The sequence below is a fragment of the Scatophagus argus genome, chromosome 8 (assembly GCF_020382885.2).
Source record: "Scatophagus argus isolate fScaArg1 chromosome 8, fScaArg1.pri, whole genome shotgun sequence".
Lineage (NCBI taxonomy): Eukaryota > Metazoa > Chordata > Actinopteri > Scatophagidae > Scatophagus > Scatophagus argus.
Genome location: NC_058500.1, coordinates 2,934,690 through 2,956,543, shown reverse-complemented (window position 1 = coordinate 2,956,543; position 21,854 = coordinate 2,934,690). Strand labels below are relative to the sequence as shown.

Sequence of the window (21,854 nt, the reverse complement as noted above, 5' to 3'; positions counted from 1 at the left end):
GCAGATAGATCGTAGTCACTCAAGTCTCTGGGGCAAAGTTTACAAAAATGTGCAGATGTTAAAGCTGAAGCCGAAACTGTTAATTGTTAACCGTTAAGTATTTCCATAACAGATACTTCATTTTGTTCTCAAGCAGCAAGTTAAGTCCTCAAGAGGGTCAGGACCAGAGATCTGAGATGTCTTCACAAGAGATGCTCCCTTTATTTAACTTTATTCATTTATTCACTAGGGCCAACACACATCAATAAACATCAATATAATGTAAATGTTTTAGATTTTCTCCATGGGCACGCTGATGTTATAAATTAAAAGAAACAGGCAATATGTATGTAAAAAGAGCTTTTCACATAGAGAAAATGCATGTATGTTTTATGAGAAGCAGTGCTGCATTCACAGACTATTGGAAAAATTGAATTTCTAATCCAATAGAGTGACAACAGGCTTTTAGTTTGGAGCACTTGCTTTAACAGTATGTTGACACATTTACGTAGAACATTTACAAAGAAAGGGTCATGTAAGAGTAACTTGTTTTTGTTGACGTCACGTGGTTTAACTTTTCACCTTTAAAGTATCAGCCACAGAGGTTAGTGAAAGCTGGTTCTTTAACGTCTCATAGCCTCATGTCAAAATCACAGAGAGGATGAATTCATTATTTATCAAATACACAGAGTCCTTTTTCCACGCTGTAGCATATCCATATACCTGAGTAAATGATAATAATTTTTCATATTATGAATGTGGGCTGTAAAGAAGGAAAATAAGTTGAGGTAGTTAGTTGCTGAATATCACTAAAGCTGCAACGAGCAACATTTCTAACATCAACACTAAATAAAATGACTCCTGGCAATGTGCAATGTCTGCTACTGAAGCACTCTGCTGCTTTTACACACAAAGAACATCAGGTTTGCCTTACTTGGTCTGTGAAAACAGCTGCATAAAGTCTTCTGCGTCTCTAGAAAAACCCTGATAGTGTAATAGTGAAGTTATCGGGAGTTTCTCAAGTGAAGGCTGGTGATTTGAAGTATGAAAGATTTTATCAGTCAAGGGAGGGTCTGATGAAAGAAAGCATTAAATAAAGTTAAATTTAGGATCCGTGTGTTTTTGGAGATTAACACATACAGGGAGACATAAGAGTCTCCTGCACAAGTCCAACAGTTTAACACCACAACGCTGCAGCTCTAAAGACAAAACCAAAGCAATGCTGCTTCATATAAAACTGTGGGCTGCTTCTGTGAGATGTCTGTGCAGGTAGACCAAACGATAACGTTGTGGCTTTGTTTTGGAGTCATACTGCCCCCTAGAGGTTAAAAATCTCTTTGGACATTCACAATGAAAGCTCATACATGTTCATACATCTGCATTCCTTTGATTAAAGCAGGACACAAACACACTATTGAATAAATCTTCTTCGGTTACCCTGTGTGGTTCACTAACTTTAACTGCCTTATTATTGGTCTACTCATCATTAGTGTTACACTGTCAGCCTTTGTCCTTTGGTGGAAGAAGTATTCAGATCATTTGGTTTTAAAGGAGTAAATTACTGCTTTTGTGCTACTTCTGTTATTTAAAGAAAACCATCTAAAACTTTTAAATGGCCCAAACAATTCACAGGTTTTCATTAAGGGCCACAAGCCAACGAGGTCCATATGGGAGGCACGGGTTCAGTTTTTAATCTTAATCATCTTGGAACCAAGACTTATTAGTGAGCGCAGCTGCAAGATAAACTAAGTGTAGTTAAAAAACAGGCTACAAAAGTTTCTCTTAAATGAGAAGAAATACGTACTTCATAATTATGTTTAACTAGAGTACCTGAATAAATGTACTTTTGAGATACAACATCCGGTTTGTAGAAGAAAACAGTACGCTCATGTCTTGTTCAAGGGAAATTTATTCTTAAGAAAATGTTATTTGATTTATCCCCAAAGATTTGCGTAGGAACCGCAACGGTGTGTGACCAAATCACTGAGTGACTTACGCAGTGCTGATGTCACGCCGCTGATGTCTGTCGGGTAAGAAACGCTCTCTCTAACTTGAATGCACCATAAAACGGTGATTCACCCACCTGACCGGAGGTCACCTGACGCGACAGTCTTGATTTCAATTGGCTCCCACCAACTGCCAATCGCAAACTCAACACGTGGTTGATAATAACATGGGTGGGCTCGAGGGGGCGGTGGTGGACTGTCAACGATTATTTGGAAATATGAAGCTACGCACGAAGAGAAGTTAAGTAATGATTCATCCCGCAGGCTTAAACGTTAAACTAACCTTCAGAAAAATCGCGTCAGTGTAGCATAACGCAGCGAGAACTCGAGCAGAGACCCCAGACTGTCGTCGTCGCCGCCGCGTCGATGTGAGCGACCCGGGGTGGAGCAGCGAGACAAACATTAGCTGGTTTAGCTTAGTAACGTTAACGGTAGCCATCAGGAAGGAGTGTCACCGCTCGCGCCAGCTCACTGAACGGGGACGAGGAGAGCCAGTCTGTGATCATGGCTTCCCTCGGTAGCTCGGGGGCCACGTCCAGTCCCATGGTAATCCTGGCGCCCAAGACAAAGACGAAGAAGAAGCATTTTGTGCAGCAGAAGGTGAAGGTGTTTCGAGCTAGCGACCCCGTCCTGAGCGTCTTCATGTGGGGCGTCAATCACTCGGTGAGTCAGTGGAAGCTAACGTTGCTAACGTCGACGCTGAGAGTAGCCTCGGCGTATCTCTGTCGTGCAGGGTTAGTTAGCCCAGTTAGCAGCAGCGTTAGCCAGCTGGTGTTACACCAAAACCTGTGACCGGTCAGGTTCTGTGACTCCGGGTCAGCTGTAGACAAAAACCCCGGTGCTTTTAACGGACATCGACAGGTGGAGTGCTGCTAACCTATAGCCACACTTAAACGCTCATGGACAAATGTTTATGTTGTTATGATTTTCTTTTCATTTTTAAAGTTTATCTGATGGCAGGAAAATGCAGCACAACAAGTCTAACATAATTCAGCGCTGCACTGAGGTGTATCTGATGTTTGACTCCATCTGCAGTTGATCGACAGAAAATGAGTCTGCAGCAGTTTTGAATTTTGAGAATTTGCTGCTCTTTATTTTTTTGAATCATGGCCTTGTGGAATATGTTAAGTTTTTGGTCAAAACAGCAGTGAAAAGCACTCTGGAGGATCAGTAGTTTGCACATTAATTTTCTTTTGGCTAATAGTTTTAATCTTCTAATTACTTTTCCTGTGCTTTTATTAGTTGATGGTGAAAATACAGGTTTGCCGCTGTCTTAGTTTAATGTGTTAAATGATTGTCTTGTCTCAACTACCTTCGGTCTTTCAGATCAACGATCTCAACCAGGTGCCTGTCCCTGTCATGTTGCTGCCTGATGATTTCAAAGCCAACACTAAGATCAAAGTCAACAACCACCTCTTCAACAAGTAAGACACAAAACTGTGTGCAAAGTGAAGGAGGTTCGGTTGAAATGCAAAAAAATCAAGCAAATGTCTTGACGGCTTCGTATACGCTTGTGCATGTCTGACAAATTCCTGACTTGTTTGACTGCCAGTTTGCCAGATGTTTTGGTTTTCTAAGAATTTGTCAAAGGATAGGTGAAACAGCTGTTTTCATGTGTTCATTTTCCACTTTCTTTTCCCTCTACAGAGAAAATCTTCCAGGACACTTCAAGTTCAAAGAATACTGCCCTCAGGTCTTCAGAAACCTAAGGGAACGGTTTGGTATTGAGGATCTGGACTATCAGGTATTGCACTCATACTGGTTGGTGTGCAGATATCCTGCGTGCGTCTCATGTCACTTTTGTTGGCTGATAAACATAAATAAAAAAGGCTTGTATCTGGAGGAGCTCATTTTCATAAGTAACGATGATGGTCTCTGCACTTACTGATGTGTTCTTGGTTTCCTGTTCTCCAGGTTTCGTTGACCCGCAGCCCCCCGATGAGGAGTGTAGATGACCAGGGAGAAGGTCTCCTCCTCAACTCCTACGACCGTACGCTGATCATCAAGCAAATCTCTACCGAGGATGTCGCAGACATGCACAACATCCTGTCTGAGTACCACCAGGTAAGTTCTGGGTGGTTAAGGGAAAGATCTGGCAATATTCTAGGTTTGTTATTGTCAGTAAATCGCAAATCAAATCACACATCACAGTTCTGTGAATTGTGATGCCATTTAGTTACAGTAGTAGTTATTATACGCACCTGCTAAAGTTTGCGGTGCTGATGTGGTTACAGGTGGATGTCTAGTTGTGACTTTCACAGTCGCCCCTACAAGAGGAAGCAGAAAAAGGAGCTGAATGGTTTGCACTTTAGGTTTGTGTTTGCTGATGAGGGATTTGTATGTTCATAAGATTCGAAAAGTCTGCAGATGCTAATTTGTTCAGTCTGACTGCGTTCCAAATCCCAGTACTTTCAGAACTACTGCAGCTGCTTTTACAAAGTGCATACTGTTGTGTGCAGTATGCATACAATCCTGATTTTACCCTCTGGCTCATAAATCCATCACAGTCCGTATATTGAAGTATTAAAGTGGAAGTGCACACCCACCCAAAGTCTGCAAGCTTCCTCCCAGCACTTTAAAAAAAAAAATGCAGTCCTTTGCAGGACAGCCAATGCAGGGGGTGTGGCCTTGTGGCCAGGTAGTGTGTGACACAGCAGGTAAGGAGAGACTGACACTTGAGCTGTCTGACACACAGAGCCTCGTTCTGTGTATTCGAACAGCCAGCTTATGGGATTGTGGTGTCTGATGAAAGTCCGGTTGTGCATCTAAGGCCGTAAAAGCATAAGTCCAAACCACTGCACTAAAACAATAAAAGAGGGTTAGCAGAAAATTGTTAAAACTTAAATTTACACACACACAGATTATGTTTGCTTGGATTTTAATCAGGCCCAAGAACTGTGTGAAGAAATGGTGTTTATGGATCCCTGAGTAAATGACGGATGTAACTAAACCTCCACATGAGCATCTCTCAATCATGTCTCCTCCCCCTGCCTTCTATTCATTCAGTCACCAACTATGGCGCCGTGTGCCCTACTTAAAACATCATCTCTCTGACCTTTGTTTGGACCTTTTGTAGCTAAAAACTCCAGAGAGCATTTTGTCCTAAAATGAGCTCTACTTCCTGGGGGGGATGCTTTTTGTGCCTCATAGGTAAGGGACGTTGACCTAAATATGACTATTTTTAGATTTGCTGGGAGCAGCAGAGTGGTGCAGTGAGTAGGGACACGGCTCCGCACCCGAGAACGGCAAACATCAGTCCTCGTGAACTTTCTTTAAGATCCCAAGTGTGGCCTTCAGGTGCTTCCTCGTGAGCTGAACCTGACCGCTGAGCTCTCCTGTGCCTGTCGACACCAAGGTTAGCTGACCTTACAGCACTGCTGTTGGTTTATTAAAGGGATTCAAATGTGCATATCAGCACATCTGTGTTTACATAAACAGTAGATCAAATTTGCTGGAAAGATAAGAGTGAGGTTTGTTCCTATTTGGTTTTCTTTCACATTTGCTGCCCGGCCTGGTGCTCACGCTTGTGCAGTCGAGTCTCGGTGGTGCTTGAAAACTGGGTCTCACTTCGGGCTAAACATACAGAGTCATTTTTTGGCTGCTTTGAGCTCTGACTGGAATGTGAAGCCTGTGGTTCCACAGCCTACATAGAACCGGGAGGGAGATGGGGAAAATGGCAGCTCTGTTTCAGACTGTTTTTTAATTCACTTGGCCCTGAATGAAGTCTTTGTTGTCGGAGCTGCTGCGTTGGTTTCACACGGTTTCTTTCATGCATCATGACAGCTTGCAGGTTGCAGTTTGTTGTCAGTTTTCTTGCGGACATTTGGTTTCAGGGGTGCATGTTTGCCGAGCTGTTTTGCATTCAGGTGTGTAAAATGCCACCTCCTCCCATCCAAAACACAAACAGAATGTTGACTGCCATGTGCCTCCTCTAATACCCGTTTAGTCGCCAGCTTCTGCTTTTCGCTTGTCAAACACATTCAGCTGCTTCCTTCAACAAGTTGCTGGTGCAGCAACCAAAATATGATCCGGATCAGCTTACCTACTGTTTTCACTGGAGCTCCTGACTAATCCTGAAGCACCAAAGCTCAAGGATGAAGCTGGTCCTCTGAACCAGGAGGATTAGAAATGAATAAAAAGCAGTGTGTTTCAGGGCACACTGAATCATCACACTGAAGGGTCTTTATATTCAAAGTGACCTTTTAAAAGATGTCAGCCTCTGTACCTTTAAAACTGTTTACTGTCTGATAAACTTTTGCTGTATTTTGTTTGTTCAACTCAGATTTCTTGTTTCTGCACCTTCCATGCAAACTGTTTCCTCTCTGCAGCACATAGTGAAGTGTCATGGAGAAACCCTGCTGCCACAGTTTCTGGGGATGTACCGGGTGAGCGTAGATAACGAGGAGGCCTACCTGATCGTCATGAGGAACATGTTCAGCCACAGACTGGTGGTGCACAGGAAGTACGACCTGAAGGTGAGAAGGAAGTAAACGGTCTGACCTTTTAGTCACATCAGCTCTTTGTAGTTTTTATTTTGAAAGGTGCTGCTGAAATTATTTAAAAATTTTATTTATTAGAACTATCATGTAATATGCTACATTAAAACTGGTGGGTGGGGGGCACAAAATCCCCCCTGAGGTCCTGTGACCCTTCTCCTGACAAGTCAGAGCTGCTTTGGCTGCACAAACAGGTGCCTGTCCCTTTTAAAATAAAACAACAGAAAAAGGACCCACAAAATATCAAGCAGGCGGTTTTAATGTTGTGGCTGATTGATGTATGATGTATGAAGTATAACACATAATTCAGTCTAACTCACGATGGAGGGGGAGAATAGTGTGAGACACTGTTTGTAGCAACAATATCTCTAATGGTTTGTTGTTTGCAGGGCTCTCTGGTGGATCGTGAAGCGAGTGATAAAGAAAGGGTAACATTTCACCTTCTGTTATCTGTCTCATTTCATGTTACGACCAGCTGCCTCTTCCTGATCCCACATGTCATATATTTTATCCCTCCAGGGAAAAGAGCTTCCTACCTTCAAGGACATGGACTTCAGGAACAACATGCAGAAGGTGTATGTAACCGAGGAGCAGAAGGAGAAGTTCATGGAGAAGCTCAACAGAGACGTGGAGGTAGGCGACATGCTCAGTGTCTTGAGATGTGACGCCTCGCTGTTGTTGCGCTCTTCTGCCACAGAGCGGCAGCAGCACATGAAGCTCCTGTGATGCCATTTTGGCAGCAGAGGGATGGATGTGAAATTCATCTACTAATGGAGGAGGTGAATTGAGATATCAAAACATAAAATGATTAGTCGATTAAGTAATCCATGGATTAACTGGTGACTATTTGGATAACTGTTCCAGTAATTTATTGAGTGAGCTTCTCAAACCTGAATATATTCAGAATTGCTAAAACTTTATTGTCTGTTGCAAGGCGACAGAAATTTGTCTTGTTTCAAAGAATCAGCTATCAGTAAATTAACAAATAGTCCTCTCCTTTTGCCACAGTTTCTGGTGAAGCTGAAGATCATGGACTACAGCCTGCTGCTCGGCATCCACGATGTGGGTCGGGCCGAACGGGAGGAGGAGGCGGCTGAGGAGGTTTCCAACGAAGAAGAGGTGGAGGCGGAAAACGGCCTGGCGCCGGGCGCCACAGTGGGCTCTTATGGCAACTCCCCAGAGGGCATCGCTGGTTACATGTCCGCCTGCAAACCTCTGGGGCCCGGGGAGTTCGAACCGTATGTGGACGTGTACGCACTCGGGAGCTGCGCAGGTGAATACTCACACAAAATAAGGGCATCCAAGTCTGAAACTAAATTTGATTTGTGATTGATTTTGATTCACTTTCCAAGATGAGATGTCAGGAATTTGTTGTTTGCAGCTCCTGAAATGTAAGGCTGCTTTTTTCTGTTTCATATCTTTGTGAACTGAATAGTTTCACAACATTTCACAGACATAAACAATAATCAGGTAAATGGGAGAATAGGTACATTAATTGTTGATAAAGTCAAACAAAATGTCAAAAAAGTCTTCTCCATATGTCCATGTCTTATAATATGAGCTCCACTCTCATTGTCCCGGTCAGAGGGCTTCAGAGTGGGAGGCAGATATCACATTGTTAGTTATTGCATGAATTATCAGCAGGAGGTCTCTTAGAAAAGACAGAATGTTAGAGATGGTTCAGGAGAATTTTACTGTTCCTGGTGTCAGAAACTAATAAATGAGCTCAGGACAGACCTTTCATGCATTTATTGTGGTCTGATGTTATGCCGAACAGGAATATTAGGCCATCGAGGCTCGGTTATTGGGTGTCTGTGGGATCAGATGACATAATCACGATCCCATTGCCATCCAGGAAGGAGGGTGAGGAGTTGCCATTTTCCAAGGCCCACAGTCTCAGACTTTGAAAAGCCCTGAATGAGATCATCTGGAACCTGATGATATCATTTTGATATTAATTTTTTTTAGAAGCAGCTTTAATCTTTAATTTTAATAGTGTCAGTGCAGACCAAATAACACGACCCTGATCGCTCTGTTCGCCTTCCACCTCAGGGGCCCCTCAGAGGGAGGTCTACTTCATGGGCCTGATTGACGTACTCACTCAGTACGACACGAAGAAGAAAGCCGCTCATGCAGCCAAAACTGTCAAACACGGGGTGAGTGGCTGCTGTCGGGTTGTTCGAAACATCCAGTCACACCTGCGTGGAAGGCAAACATTTGATGCTGATGACCCGTCTTCTCTCTGTCTCTTTGCTGCAGGCTGGTGCTGAAATCTCCACAGTCCACCCCGAGCAGTACGCCAAACGATTTCGCGACTTCATCTTCAACATTTTCGCGTAACGCACAGCTGTGAAGGCGGCCATACGTCGATAAGTCGATCCGACTGAGCGCTAAAAGTCTATTTTACCATTGACCAAAAACAGTATGCGCACACAGATCGTTATTTAAGTGGTGGTCTGTGGCGAGACTGCTTACGTTGTAGCAATATAATATACTACTTCTTATGCATATATTTATTTTTAAGATTTAAGGAGCATTGTGTCTGACATTAAGCACTCTTAATGGGATAACAGTGATAGCAGTGGGGCACATGGAGGCAAACTGCTGGTGATCAGTTTCAAAGTGTTAAACCACATCAGTGAGAGATCAAATATTCAAATTTTGTTTTTTTCAATTTTCAGTTTTGTCTGGTACCCCAGACATGAACTAAACTTAAAGGAAGAAGTTTAAAATGTTGGGAACATATTTGCTTTCGTTCCAAAAGTTAGGAAGAAGATTCATAACACACTCACCTGTTAAAGGTACCTTGTGGAGTCTCGTTTGGCTGACCGAGGTGGGCTGATTTATCGGTCCTTGCAGACGGTCATTATCACAGTCCACAAAGCTTGTGCCTGCAGTCTGACGCTGGTTACTCTGAGCATTAACTCTGAACTCGAATTTTTATTGAACTGAAACGACTTCTTGGTAAAGCAAGAACACGGTGACGGCTTCACTTTATTGTCCGCTTTGACAGTAGGACAACTGAAAACTGACAGCATATCATACATGACCTCACTAATTAACCATCCCCTCCCATTACGTCCGGCATGTTACAAACTGGGGGGGGTTAAGTGCCTTGCTCAGGGGCACATCAGCTGGCTAATGGAGGGGGAGGAGAATTGATTAATCACTCCACCAGACCCAAATTTTCAGGGGGGATCAAACCGGCGACCCTCCTGTCACAAGCTGCTTCTCCAGTCTCTGGGCCACGGCCGCCCCTCTGCACTACATGCAAACATCAAGAATTCCACAGGAGTACTTTTTTAAATATGAAGCCACAGGGGTATCAGGAGACTAGAAACAACCCGCTTTTGGCTCAGTCCAAAATGAAGTCCACCGACCGGCACCTCTAAAAACGACAGTCTGTCGTTTGTGATAGTTCATGTGCACAATTTGTCATTTCAGTTTTTGTAGGGAGTAAATAAATGAGATATGACATGTTAATCGGTGAGCTTTAGGGGTGCTTGTAGGTGGATTTTGTCACCTTTGGACAGAGCCGGGCTAGTCTTTATGCTAAGCTAAGCTAACTGTCTGCTCACTGTGGCTTTGTGTTCGTATCGATCTTCTCTCCTAACTTAGGTAAGAAAGTGTTTCCCACATTGTTAAAACTTTTTCTGAAATCTTAGAATAAGGAATATCTCTATATAGTGTGTATTAAAATATAACGGTAGTCTACACTTGAGGGATTGAGGGTTATGTATCTACTGAAACAGGCCGTCGAAATGTTTCGAGTGCCAAATATGTGGCATCAAAGCTTTATCCTGGCAGGATTTGCACTTATCAAGTTAACTAAATTGACTCTGTTGCGACAGAGCAGGTAAATGAAACAATTTGAACGGACCAAATCCTGTTTTCCACCACAGTTTCTAAATTATAAAGGATGTGTACAGAACAGCCTCGGCAGTGGAAATGGTAAATGTGAAGCATTCACATAGAAGGAGCGCCATGTTTTTCAGCCTGTAAACCCGCCTGTAAAGAGGACGTGACCTGAGCTTCCTTCACCCGCAGGGCTGCGCCGGCGTTAATGAAGCGACTTGTCCGACTTTCGGGATCAGTCCTGCCTTATTAGTGATGTGTTTCTCTTGACATCAGGACACTTCTGAAAAAGAGCCCATCCATCATTATTCTGGACATAATCCTCTTTGAACATGGTGTGGTGTTTTGTGCTTTTGAATGTGCTTTATGTGACTCATTGTGATAGGATAAGATCTAGAGAAATATAGCAATAGATCTATGAACTGTTGTCTGTGTATTGTAATTTGACATTTAGTGATAACCAGGGTGCTGTATAAAACATTGTTGACAGTAACACTACATTTCAGTAGCTTATGCAGAGGGCCTCGACACAGTGATGTGATCCGGCTTTCCGTGTCACACTCGTAAGGCAGCGCGGACACTGTACACTGTGTGTGATGCCTCATCCACTCTGTGATTGCACATGTTGTATTTTTGCAAATCAGCTTTTGGACCAAAATATATTTTACAAAGAACTACTGAAAAGTCCCCGACTCATCATTATGTGGAACATGTCTGTGTGAGAGTCTGAGCACCAAGAGTGTCACTCAAACACAATCGGCCTGTGAGCAGATGCCTTTAACTGCTGCTCTTCTTTTATAACCGTGTGAGCATAAGTCAGTCGGTTCGGTCCACCATTTTGGTTCAAACTTAAATACCCCACAGTCTATTGGATGGATCGTCATGAAATTTCATACAGACGTTCTTGGTCTCCAGACGGTGTCTCCGCTGACTTTGATGATGAAATGACTTATACTTTAGAGTGACCAGCAGGTTGATGTTTGTGGTGCATAGAAGTGGCGTTTCTTGACAGCTGTTGGATGGATTGCCATTAAATTCGGTACACACACTTCATCACAGCACAGTCTCACATTTAGTTCATGTTTCCTGTCCTGCTTGCATGGCTGTAGAGTCTGTTGTACAGTAAATTGTACTCTGAGAGGCAGTTTAATAGTTGGGTGTTGGTGTTGGTGGGTCAGAATATCAGGTGAGCTGCAGGTGTCGGTCAGTATGGTTGTTTTAATCCAATCCTAGATAACACGTGAGGGTCAGGAACAGCTATTTGTCTCACTCTTTCCAGAAGATGTGTTTCTGCTGACCGTTTCCTTCCTGTTTGATCAGAGGAGACAGAATTTGCTGACTGGTTCCTACTCGTTTCACCAGAAGGCTGAACACTTACACAATAGGACTCAGGCAGGATGAGCAGTGAGACAGAAGAAGGCCGTCATTGAAAGGGTCATTAAGCCACAAACTGCTGATGTTCCAGAGGAACGGCACATCCAGGGAGCAGATCCCACTAATCAGTGTGACTTGCAGCCAACACAAACCTTCCTGTGTCCTCTGTGCACATCACGCTGACCTCAGTCATGACCTTAACGGTCCCCTCGAGCGAGGGCACATGGTGGGCGCGCTCACCAGGAGCGGCTCCGGGTTCCTCGATGGCATCATTTCATCATGGATAAACACTCAGTCATCACCTGCACAGGCTGAAGCGAGGCCAAACTGCAGCTCACTTTGTGTTGGAATGATGTGATAATGAGGATGTGTGTGAGTATGGCAGGGTTAAAGAGCCCCCTTCCTCAGCGAAGTTGATGCGCCTCAGGCTTCCCACCTCCCCAACACTTTGCCCATCACTCACCGAGCTTAGGGGGGCTTCCTGGCATTGTTCTCAGCTATGCGGTGCCTGTTATTACCATTTCTGCACCATTTCTTCGAGCCATTAACATGCATACAGGATCATGCAGCATAATTTGCTGAGGAAAATTTGTGGTCAGCGACTCACTGACCTGATTTGATTTGATTCAGGTTTTTATAAGCCTTAAGCAGAAATCCAATTTAAGTGGGACCCAGTTTCAGATGGCAGAAATTTGGACCGGTGGACCATCCATGCATATTTTGATGGTGGTTTTGCTGGTGGCTCCTTCAGTGACACGAGCTACCTCTCAGCTAGTAACGTTAGCATGTCAGGCTCCTGGCAATCTTGTGCCTCTTCAGCCTGACTGGGAGCAAATTGTTCATCACATTTTTTATTTGGGTCTGAGGACGTCGCCAGCTCCCTCTTTGTCTTCTGGCATCCTGATTTATGCGCAGGTCCTGCTATAGTAAGGATGTTCACTCCAACATTAGCTAGTATTTGGTTTAGATCAGTACATTTCTCACATTGACATATATAAAGATGGACAAAGCGTCATTTGTGATTAAGAACTAAATATCATCCAGTTTGAAGTAACACATTTGGAATGAGAGTGGTGATGTTGATGAAGGAACACTTGAGTTCATTAGACTGGGTAGACTGAGTATTTTGTAAGGAAAAAGTGTTTATTATGTGTCAAGACTCCTTTTTGTTTGCTTAATGAGTATTGAATAAACATTTTGGGAAACACCCACAATTAATAGACATTCACTTTAGCTGTGTGCCCAAGACTTCTGCACCACTCCCCACTACACACTGAGGATATCCTGTTAGATCTGTGTGTGTGTGTATGTGTGTTAATGACAAATGGGAGGGTAGAAACTCCAGGCTGCTTGATAGTTCAGCTATCACTCCACATCAGAGCTGGAAGGAGTCATCTGGTGTCCGCAGGCTTCACACAGAAGACGTTTTGGCCTCAGGAGGGATCTGCCCTCTTCATCTCCAGCACACTCAACATCACAGCAAGGTAAAGTCCAGTTCTCTTTTTGGAGATGTCACAAATAGTTTCTGCCTTAAATTTCTGCTGCAGGCTCCAGGCTACATTGGCCATTAACAGCATAAAACACCTGAATCTCCAACCAAACTGTTGGTGGTCGAGGTGCATTGTAGGTAATTAAAAATGCCAGGTTTTAAAAAAGGAAGAAGGAAGGGTGGAATAAACACAGACAAGATCTCCGCTTCCGCTGCATTGATTTTTATCCTTTTTAACTTCCAGTGCAAAGCCAAAATCAGCAGGGTTCTCAGTTCAGGCATCTTATTTGTACTTTCTGATCTGCATGTTTCTAGTAACTGGTTGCACTTTTAGTATCTGCCTCTCAGAATGATTTAAGTCACATTTCAGCCCAACACCTTTGCCTCCCTCCTCCTCCTCCTCCTCTCGTGTTTCTGTTATGTAACGTCTGGAGACATAATCAGATTAACCCCAAAGAAAATCTGAACTCCGTCCAGATATGAAACAGTTTTCCTCTGCTTTTCACTCTAGACCATGAGCACTCACGGACACAACCACTCGCTGGACTACCTGAATGGCACACCGTGGTTTGTCTTCGAGTGCACCATCGAGTTGGATGCAAACTATCGGCGCATCGCCCTCTTCCTGCTCTATCTTTTCATCTTCGTGGTGGGCCTGCTGGAAAACATGCTGGTCATCTGGGTCAACTGGCGTCGACGCCACTCAGCCAGTGGGGTTCTCTTCTGCATCATCAACGTGAGCCTGTCGGACCTGATGGTGATTGTGATCCTTCCTTTCTTCATGATGGAGGTGACCATGGACAAGGTTTGGCTGTGGGGCCGTTTCCTCTGCAAGGTCACCAACCTCATCTATGTGATCAACTTCTACAGCAGCTCCTTCTTCCTGGCCTTCATGACCCTGGAGCGCTACCTGTCCCTGACCAGACCCACATTTCCAGCCTTCTTCCCTGTGGTGGGCCGACGCCGCTGGGTGCTTTGTGGAGGCCTGTGGGTGTTCTCCTTGTTCCTGGCTTTGATGGAGAACGTCCATGTGGATCTTCTAGAGTGGGACGAGCCAGGCTGTTACATGATGCCGGAGTACAGCTTCACCGAATGGTTTGTCTCTGTGTCTTTCCTTTGCCTGCTCTTCCAGTTCCTTGGCCCCGCTGTAGTCATCATCACCTGTAACGTGCTGATCGCTCGTGCGGTTAAAACTGTGCCGGACGTGCAGGACCGGCGGGACGTGTGGCTGGTGCACGTGTACTCCCTGGTGTTTGTCATGTGCTGGCTGCCGTACCACTTGGTCATGTTCCTGATGATCATCGACGACCTCGACCCCTACGTCTTCAGCTGCAACACCGTAGAAGTCCTCTACTTCTCATTCAGCGTGGTGCAGAGCCTGTCGCTTTTTCACTGTGTCGCCAACCCCATCCTGTACAACTTCCTCAGCAAGAGCTTCCGTAACAACCTGATCAACACTGTGGTGAACTGCATACCCAAAGAGCCAACTGAGGTCCAGGTGGGAGCAGGGACCCAGTCCAACGCACCCAACGGCGGCGGGGGAGACCCTGCAAAGCAACGCAAGTTAAGTAATGCCAGCACCAGCGACTCTGACGTTGGCTCATAAGAAAGAAGGTGAGATAAGAAAAGAGTTGAAGAGCAAGACGATGTTTTCTAAGCAAAGAAAGATTTGACAGAACTGAACCCAGTGTTGATGCTTCAGAAAACCGGAGGCGTGGATTATACATCTCACTGTGGTCATGGACTCGCTGTGCTCTTTGTAACAGATGGGCTCACCAACACCTTCCTCGAATATCCCACCTCCTGTTTTGTTTTGTTTTGTTTTGTCATTTTTAAATCATGTATCTGATGAAAGTTTTAAACAGAGGAAGGCAGGAAATGTTTCAACTCCCACAGGAACTCATTGCAACTTCTGGGAATAATGGAGCCGCACCAGGAATGAACAAGTCTGCCGTCTGTCCACTGACAGACATACGAGCAGTCCTCTTCAACACATACACGTCTTACAAAATGTAACTACATTGTTTTATTTCATTAAAAATCTAATCATAGCTCACTAAATGCTTATTTATCTGTTTCTGGTTGCTGCTGTAGTGTGCTGTAACATGGTCACCTGTTAAAATGCAATAAAACCCCGTCAATCACTGATGAATTTCCATGAACTTCATGATGAAAAAGCTTGGGGGACATCCAAGTTTTAATGTATTTATTTTCCTGAACCAGATTACTGTTTTTTTTTTTGCACTTTAGCCATCTCTGTCCTCACACTTGCTGTTGATCTTAATGAGAGTTACTTCCATTTCTAGAGTTTTTGTCCGGGGTTTGGGTCGCCGGGATCCCCGTCCACAGCTGCCGCCCAAACCACATTGCACCACCCTTCTGAACCCTCTCGCGGGTGGTGGGCCTACGAGAGAGCGGGCCCACGTCGCTTATTCGGGCTGTACCCGACCGGGTCCCGTGGGCGGAGACCCGGCCACCAGACGCTCGCCTGCGAGCCCCTGGCTCCAGGGTGAGGCCCCGGTAACGCCAATCCGGGCGACGTACACATGCAGCAACAGCAGTAATGCGGTCGTTTTACCGGCCCGTCGTGGTGAAGAGAGAGCTGAGCCGCAAGGTGAAGGGACGCTGGAGGGACTATGTCACTCAGCTGGCCTGGGAACGCCTTGGGGTCCACCCGGAAGAGCTGGAGGAAGTGTCTGGGGAGAGGGAAGCCTGGGCATCCCTGCTCAAGCTGCTGCCCCCGCGACCCGGTCCTGGATGAAGCGGAAGAAGATGGATGGATGGATGGACTTCCATTTCTGCATCCGTCTGGTTTGTGTCATGTTGAACAATTAAAAAGATAAGCAGCCAGAGAAAGGAAAAGGGGCCGTCTGTCCACAGATGGCACAATAACAGGAAGAGACCGGGGCTTTGACAGGGCAAAGGTCACAACCCTCCGGAAGCAGGAGGTTCGCAATACTACGCACAATTCTGCAAGTTCATCACTGAAAATCTGATGATGGATGGACTTTGTGGTGCGGGACACTTGGAAAAATCATTAAGGGGCGATGATAGTTGTTTCTCGAGGCATTTATTATTCATTCTTTTCAAAAACAATATTTTAAAAAGGTCAACATTCATAGATACCTTTAGAAACAGATAAGAAAATTTTTAAAGGCATAGAAAATAATAAATAGTTGCACTGTAATCATAAATATGAGGTAAGACACAAATATTACACAGAAATGTTAACGGGCACTTAAATATGTTTTCACAGCACAACATGCTTCACATGCTCACTGCAGCATGTGACTAAACATCAGAAACACGTTTTTATGTGTGAAAATGACAGACGAGGCTGCTCATGTTGTATCTGTGGAGTGAAAACTTTAAAAAGACACATAGAAAAATCTATTAGTGATCGCAAGTATAGGAAAATAATTTCTATGCTACAATGAGGTGCTACTTTAATAACAGTTCAATTATCCATGGCTGACATAAAAACCTATACTGATATTTAAGTTATAAAGTTACAGACTTGTTCGGAGTAGACAAACACAAGCAGAGCATGACAGTCAACAATCCGCCAGCTTCTCTTCTGTCACTGACACAGAACAGGAAACGCCGCCACCAAGTGGCTGCTTTTTACTTCAGTTCAAAGAGACGAAACCTCCAAGCAGGTCGACCGTGCGAACAGCGTCGGACGGATAACATGTCCACTACACTCTAAAAGTCTAAGTCTATTACAGAGCTGACACGCTTAGTCGATTAGCTGTAATCTGGAACAATATTGTCAATCCACTCACTTGCTTCAGTCATTGATCGACAAAGAAATGCTTGCTGCAGCCTCTCAAACATGAGGATTTGCTGCTGGGACTTTTTGAACTTTGTGACGTTAATGTATTAGACTTTGTGCTGTACTTAAATTGTACAAACTAAAATTTAAATCAATTAATACAAAAAAACTCCAGAACAAACAAGCAACCAATGATGGTAATAATTGTTGGTTGCAGCCCTGGTCTTTTATATGCACTATGTGGTCCACGACAACCAGACACAGAGGAGGCGTCAGAGAGGCAAAAGGGACGAGGAGAGAAACACCAGGCCCATCAGGTGTCCACAGCGGGCAGCGGTTCTTTAGAGTGATCGTTGTACATGAAGGTCTGCTCGATGTTGAAGTCCGGGGGCAGGTGGTCCTTGTGCAGCTCCATATGTGACGACACCAGCTTCAGCGTGGAGAAGTAAAGACCGCAGACGGTGCAGCGGTACATGAGAGCGCCGGCGTGCGTCTTCAGGTGGCAGATCATGGTGGAGCGGCCTCTGAAGAAACGCAGACACACTTTGCACTGGTAGGGCTTCTCCCCGGTGTGGATGCGGAGATGGTAGGTGAACTCCCCCGAGTGGGCGAAACGTTTACCGCAGTAGCGACACCGGTACCATTTTCCACGGACGCCAGCTGCTCCCCCGTCCTGCCCTGAACTCCCATTGGTCAGGACCCCGGACGGCAGGCTGTTCACTGACCCTTGAAATAACTTATCTGGTATACTGAAGCCCATGCCGAGGCCCAAACCCAGGTTGCTCATTTTAACAAGGCCACCAGCCTCCCGTGGAGAAGAGGAGGAGCAGGAAGTCTGAGGGCACTCCAGAGACTGGTCGGCTTTACGTTTGCCCAGCCAGGCCTGGCCCCCAGCACCTCCACTGCCGCCCAGGGACTCGGCTGTGTGCAGGCTGAGGTGGTACTGAAAGGCGGAGGAGGAGCGGAAGGTCTGTGGGCACAGGAAGCAGTGCAACTCCTCCAATCCTGCCGCACCACCTTCCCCGACTCTGAGATCCCTCAGCTGCCTCTCCTTAGCGGCCGCCTCCTCGGCGTGTGCAGTCATATGTCTGTCCAGCAGGGCGCGCTCTACGAAGCAGCGGGCACAGTGTGGGCAGGTGAAGACGGGCAGAGAGAGGTGGGCGAGGCCGTGCCACAGCAGGGAGCACAAGGACAGCTGGGGGAGGTGGCAAACACCACAGCTCAGGCTCTGCGGGCACACATGGCTCAGCAGGTGGTCTTTGACAGACTGTGAAGGAGACCAGAAGCATCAAATAAGTGTGAGAATCTCATGAGAGCAGCAGGTGTTCCCAGTCGGGTAGGGAAGAACTCCATATTTGTATATTCTGTCAGAGGTCTCTGTGTGAGATCACTTTTCTGATGCTAATTATACAAGCAACAGAAGCAGCACGCTGCATGTTTTATTTTACACAGCTCAACATTTGAAACATAAAGAAACACCAACATAAGCATCCAAATTAAAGGACCATTCCGCACAGTCTGGTCTACAGGCTGTGAAATAATTTGCATCACATTCCTTATTTTTCTCGTTTTATTATTTTATTTATTTTATATTGTTGTGAATTTTATTGTGCTTCGTTCTTTGCAACTCTTCTGAGAATTGCATTGTAAATAAAGTTTATTAGGAGTTTCATTGGTTTATTATCATCAATACTGTTACCAGAGTCAGCAGTTAATGTATAATGTTTTTTGCAGCTACAAACTGGCGTACCCTGCACCAAAAAGAAACGCTAACCTGGAAGTCCCTGCTGAGGGTTTTGGTGCACACGGCACACTGCAGCTCGGGGCTCAGGCCTTGGCCGCTGTTGGTCAGCGCCCCCTGTGGTATCGTGTAACAGGAGGCCGTCTGGCGGTGGTGGCGCAGCAGCTTGTTTTGGCTGCAGAACTGCATGTGGCACATGTCGCAGGTGAAGAGTTGCACGCCGACGTGGGAGAGGATGTGGGCGACGCCGGCAGCGCGGTCCGGGAGCGAGGCCCCGCACACTCTGCAGAGCCCGAGCTCCGTCAGGTGGGTCTCGGCGTGTCGTCTGATGGCAGCCGGGTCTGCTGGGAGAGGCACTGAGCAGGCTTTACATGACAGCATGTTTCCTGTCACCTGGAGGAGGAGGAGGAGCCAAAAACATTAATTCTGTTGTTTGGACTCGCATTTACCTGAAATGTTTTGGTGCTGACAAATACAAACCTGGTTGCCGGAGTTACCTCCCTCTCCATTCTCCACACACACAAGGTCGTCTTCATCATCATCCTCATCTCCCTCCTCCATGAAGTTCTCATCATCGCTCAGCTCAATGATCTCGCCTGCCAGCTGTCTCCACTGCTCCTCCTCGGTTCCCTCCACAGCCCCATTGCCTTGCAGAGCCTCCCTCTCCTCCTCGTTCTCTCCCTCCTCCACCTCTCCAAACATCAGCCTGCCATCCCTCTGCACGTCCACCACGCCGCCCTCCACGGGTCCGACCTGCAGGCTGCCGAGAGGCTCTCCCGAGGACGACGTCGGGTTGCAGGCCTCAGGTCCGAGCTGAGCCGAGGAGTCGGGGAAGGAGCAGGAGTCAGACGGTGCAGCGTCGCCGCTCTGGGGCTGAGAGCTTCGTGTGCTCTCAGAAACCATTCGTCTGTCTCTGTCACCATCCTCACAGCTGCCCTCTGCCTCCTCCTCTTCCAGCCCCTGCTCAGTCTTCAGCTGGAGCACCGGACCCGGAGGCAGCACGCTGATACACTGACTGGAATGGCTGCTGGTTAAAAGACCGTGTCCTCCTGGTGGTTGATGATCTGCTGCCGTCTGGCCGTAGCCGATTTGAGACTGGACGTCTTCTGCCTTCAGGTCCAGAGACAGAGCCCCGGCGTGAGCTTCACGACCATCCCTGGCTGTCCTGGCTTGGAAGAGAGGTGAGGGAGGGGCAGCAGACGAAGACAGAGACGAGCAGGAGGTGGCGGAGGAACATGCAGACGATGCAGATGCAGAAGCTGCACTGACAGCAGCCACTGTGGACACAGCGGCAACAACCATGCGGGAGTCCAGGCCGAGGTCTCCAGAACTGCTGGCTTTACAGTTTGCAGACACAGAAGCTTGCAGGTCAGGGAAGGTGGCGTGACAGGCCCTCACCAGTTCGCTGACGCCCAGCCTCTCCGCCAGCTCATACAGCACCCCGACATCTATGAGATCAGTCAGGATCTCCCCCGTGTAGACAAACGTCAGCACCTTCTCAAAGTTGGCCGGGGAGATGAACTCCAGAGAGAAGGAAGCAGTGGACGGGGCTGGAGCCCGGGCGAACAGGTTGCGGAAGTACGTCCCGGCGCAGGCCAGCACCGCACGGTGGGCCGCGAATGTGCGGTTGCCAACTTGTAGGAACACATCGCAGTATCGACGTGATTGTCTGCAGCGGTTGAGCTCGGCGAGAAGGCTGGCAGCGTGTCCGGGACCCTGCAGGCGGATCCTCATCCCTGCTGCTGCAGCTCCTGGCGTCCTCCAGTCAAACTACAGCAAGAGACGAGATGGTCAGAGCAGAGGAATATGTGGGGTACATGGTCCCACCGTCAGCGGTTTTCTTTCTTTCAGAGTCTTGCAGTTCTTTAGATTTGAATCAAGGCCAGAGAAGTTTAGCTAACTCTCACTGGGGCTGCAACGAAGTTTTCATTACTGATTCATTGGTGCTTTGAGTCTGGAAGACAGTCGGTATTTGTGTCTTTTTGCGTCGCCTCTGTGACATCTTTTATTAACGTCTTCTTATCTCCGACGGGCAGCACTTTCATACACAAATAAACTTGCCTTATAACGCATCAGAACGGATGACAGAATCATCTTATTTTACGTTAAATCACCTCCACTGCACTGAAAACTCCAGTTTTCAGATCACATGACCTCGACATAATTTCGACTTCAACCACAACGCATTTTGGTCCAAGTTGAACATTCAGAAAATACACTGGCGTCAGATTTATATTTAAGAACTTTGTTGTAAAATCATTAGAGAAATGAATTGGTAAACGAAGTGTCGTCGCAGACAGGGATGGAGAAAGAAAAGAAGCTCAAACAGAAGAAATACATTTCAGCGATCAGCTTTGTGTTGCTCCTGTCTGGTTTAAAGATTTGTATTTATGTTGTTGTTTTTCTTTGCAGCAGCCCAACAAGAAGCTAACGGAGCTTCGCCAGATTTCCCGGACAGGTCAGACACATTATGGCAACTCTGTCCACTAACAGGTGAAACAAACAGATTTTTTACAGATTTAAACGTTTGAAAAATCATCCCGTTCTTGGTGTGATTGAGTTTGATTGAGTTTTTCACGACTCACCCATCGAAATGCGTCTGAGGGCGACAAATGAGCTCCTCTTGTGTTGTGCTTTCAAAACGGATCGTAAATGTTCTAATCAAAACCCCTCTGATCGTCCGTCGCGTCTTGGTGACGTATGTCAACAAAAGGACGCTGCAGGCGCCCCCTACAGTCGGCCTGCATCACTGCAATGAAAAGACTCCGACAAGCTGCGGCATCGGCAGGACTCGTCACAGAGACAAAGACACCGACTGAAACCCACACCCTCAGTCTGAGTGACACCGAGTCTACCTGTTCGTCTGGTTCAGGGTTTTTTGAATTCTCCATGCGGTCCTGATGGCCTCTTTGCGCACATGCTTAAACAAAAGATGTCACAAACCTGACCCTTGCTTCTGGCCTGTTTCTGCTCATCACTCCATAGCAGGTTTGACAGGATAGTGTTTTTGATTATGACGTGGTCTCATGTGGTCTGAAAACAAAGACAAACAATGACATTTTCCCCCGTTCTTCTGTTTTCATTTAAAAAATAAAGCTTCCACAAATCTGTCGTTGGTTTTTAAATCTTAATGCTTCAG

At 46.2% G+C, this 21,854-nt stretch overlaps 3 protein-coding genes across 4 annotated transcripts; 2 read left to right on the top strand and 1 right to left on the bottom strand.

Moving 5' to 3' along the window:
• The first annotated feature begins 2,129 nt into the window (after positions 1-2,129).
• On the top strand, positions 2,130-11,013 carry pip4k2ca (phosphatidylinositol-5-phosphate 4-kinase, type II, gamma a). The gene is made up of 10 exons (XM_046396374.1): positions 2,130-2,648; positions 3,312-3,409; positions 3,633-3,729; positions 3,900-4,049; positions 6,314-6,460; positions 6,871-6,909; positions 7,001-7,114; positions 7,490-7,754; positions 8,534-8,637; positions 8,741-11,013. Exons 1-10 carry the CDS (start codon positions 2,490-2,492, stop codon positions 8,819-8,821), a joined length of 1,254 nt encoding a protein of 417 aa, XP_046252330.1. The 5' UTR covers positions 2,130-2,489; the 3' UTR covers positions 8,822-11,013.
• A 1,897-nt stretch (positions 11,014-12,910) lies between these two features.
• Positions 12,911-15,347, top strand: gpr182 (G protein-coupled receptor 182). The gene is made up of 2 exons (XM_046396373.1): positions 12,911-13,194; positions 13,711-15,347. The coding sequence occupies exons 1-2, from the start codon at positions 13,018-13,020 to the stop codon at positions 14,803-14,805; spliced, it is 1,272 nt and encodes a 423-aa protein (XP_046252329.1). The 5' UTR covers positions 12,911-13,017; the 3' UTR covers positions 14,806-15,347.
• Positions 15,348-16,252: 905 nt separating this feature from the next.
• Positions 16,253-21,457, bottom strand: LOC124063640 (zinc finger and BTB domain-containing protein 39). 2 transcript variants are annotated; one of them, XM_046397491.1, is made up of 4 exons: positions 21,301-21,457; positions 19,196-20,485; positions 18,749-19,108; positions 16,253-18,241 (listed from the first exon to the last, which is right to left on the bottom strand). In XM_046397491.1, the coding sequence occupies exons 2-4, from the start codon at positions 20,447-20,449 to the stop codon at positions 17,288-17,290; spliced, it is 2,568 nt and encodes an 855-aa protein (XP_046253447.1). In that variant the 5' UTR covers positions 20,450-20,485; positions 21,301-21,457; the 3' UTR covers positions 16,253-17,287. The 2 variants fall into 2 exon arrangements, with proteins under 2 accessions (XP_046253447.1, XP_046253448.1); XM_046397492.1 differs by having other exon boundaries at positions 19,196-20,627; positions 21,301-21,450.
• Positions 21,458-21,854: the final 397 nt, after the last annotated feature.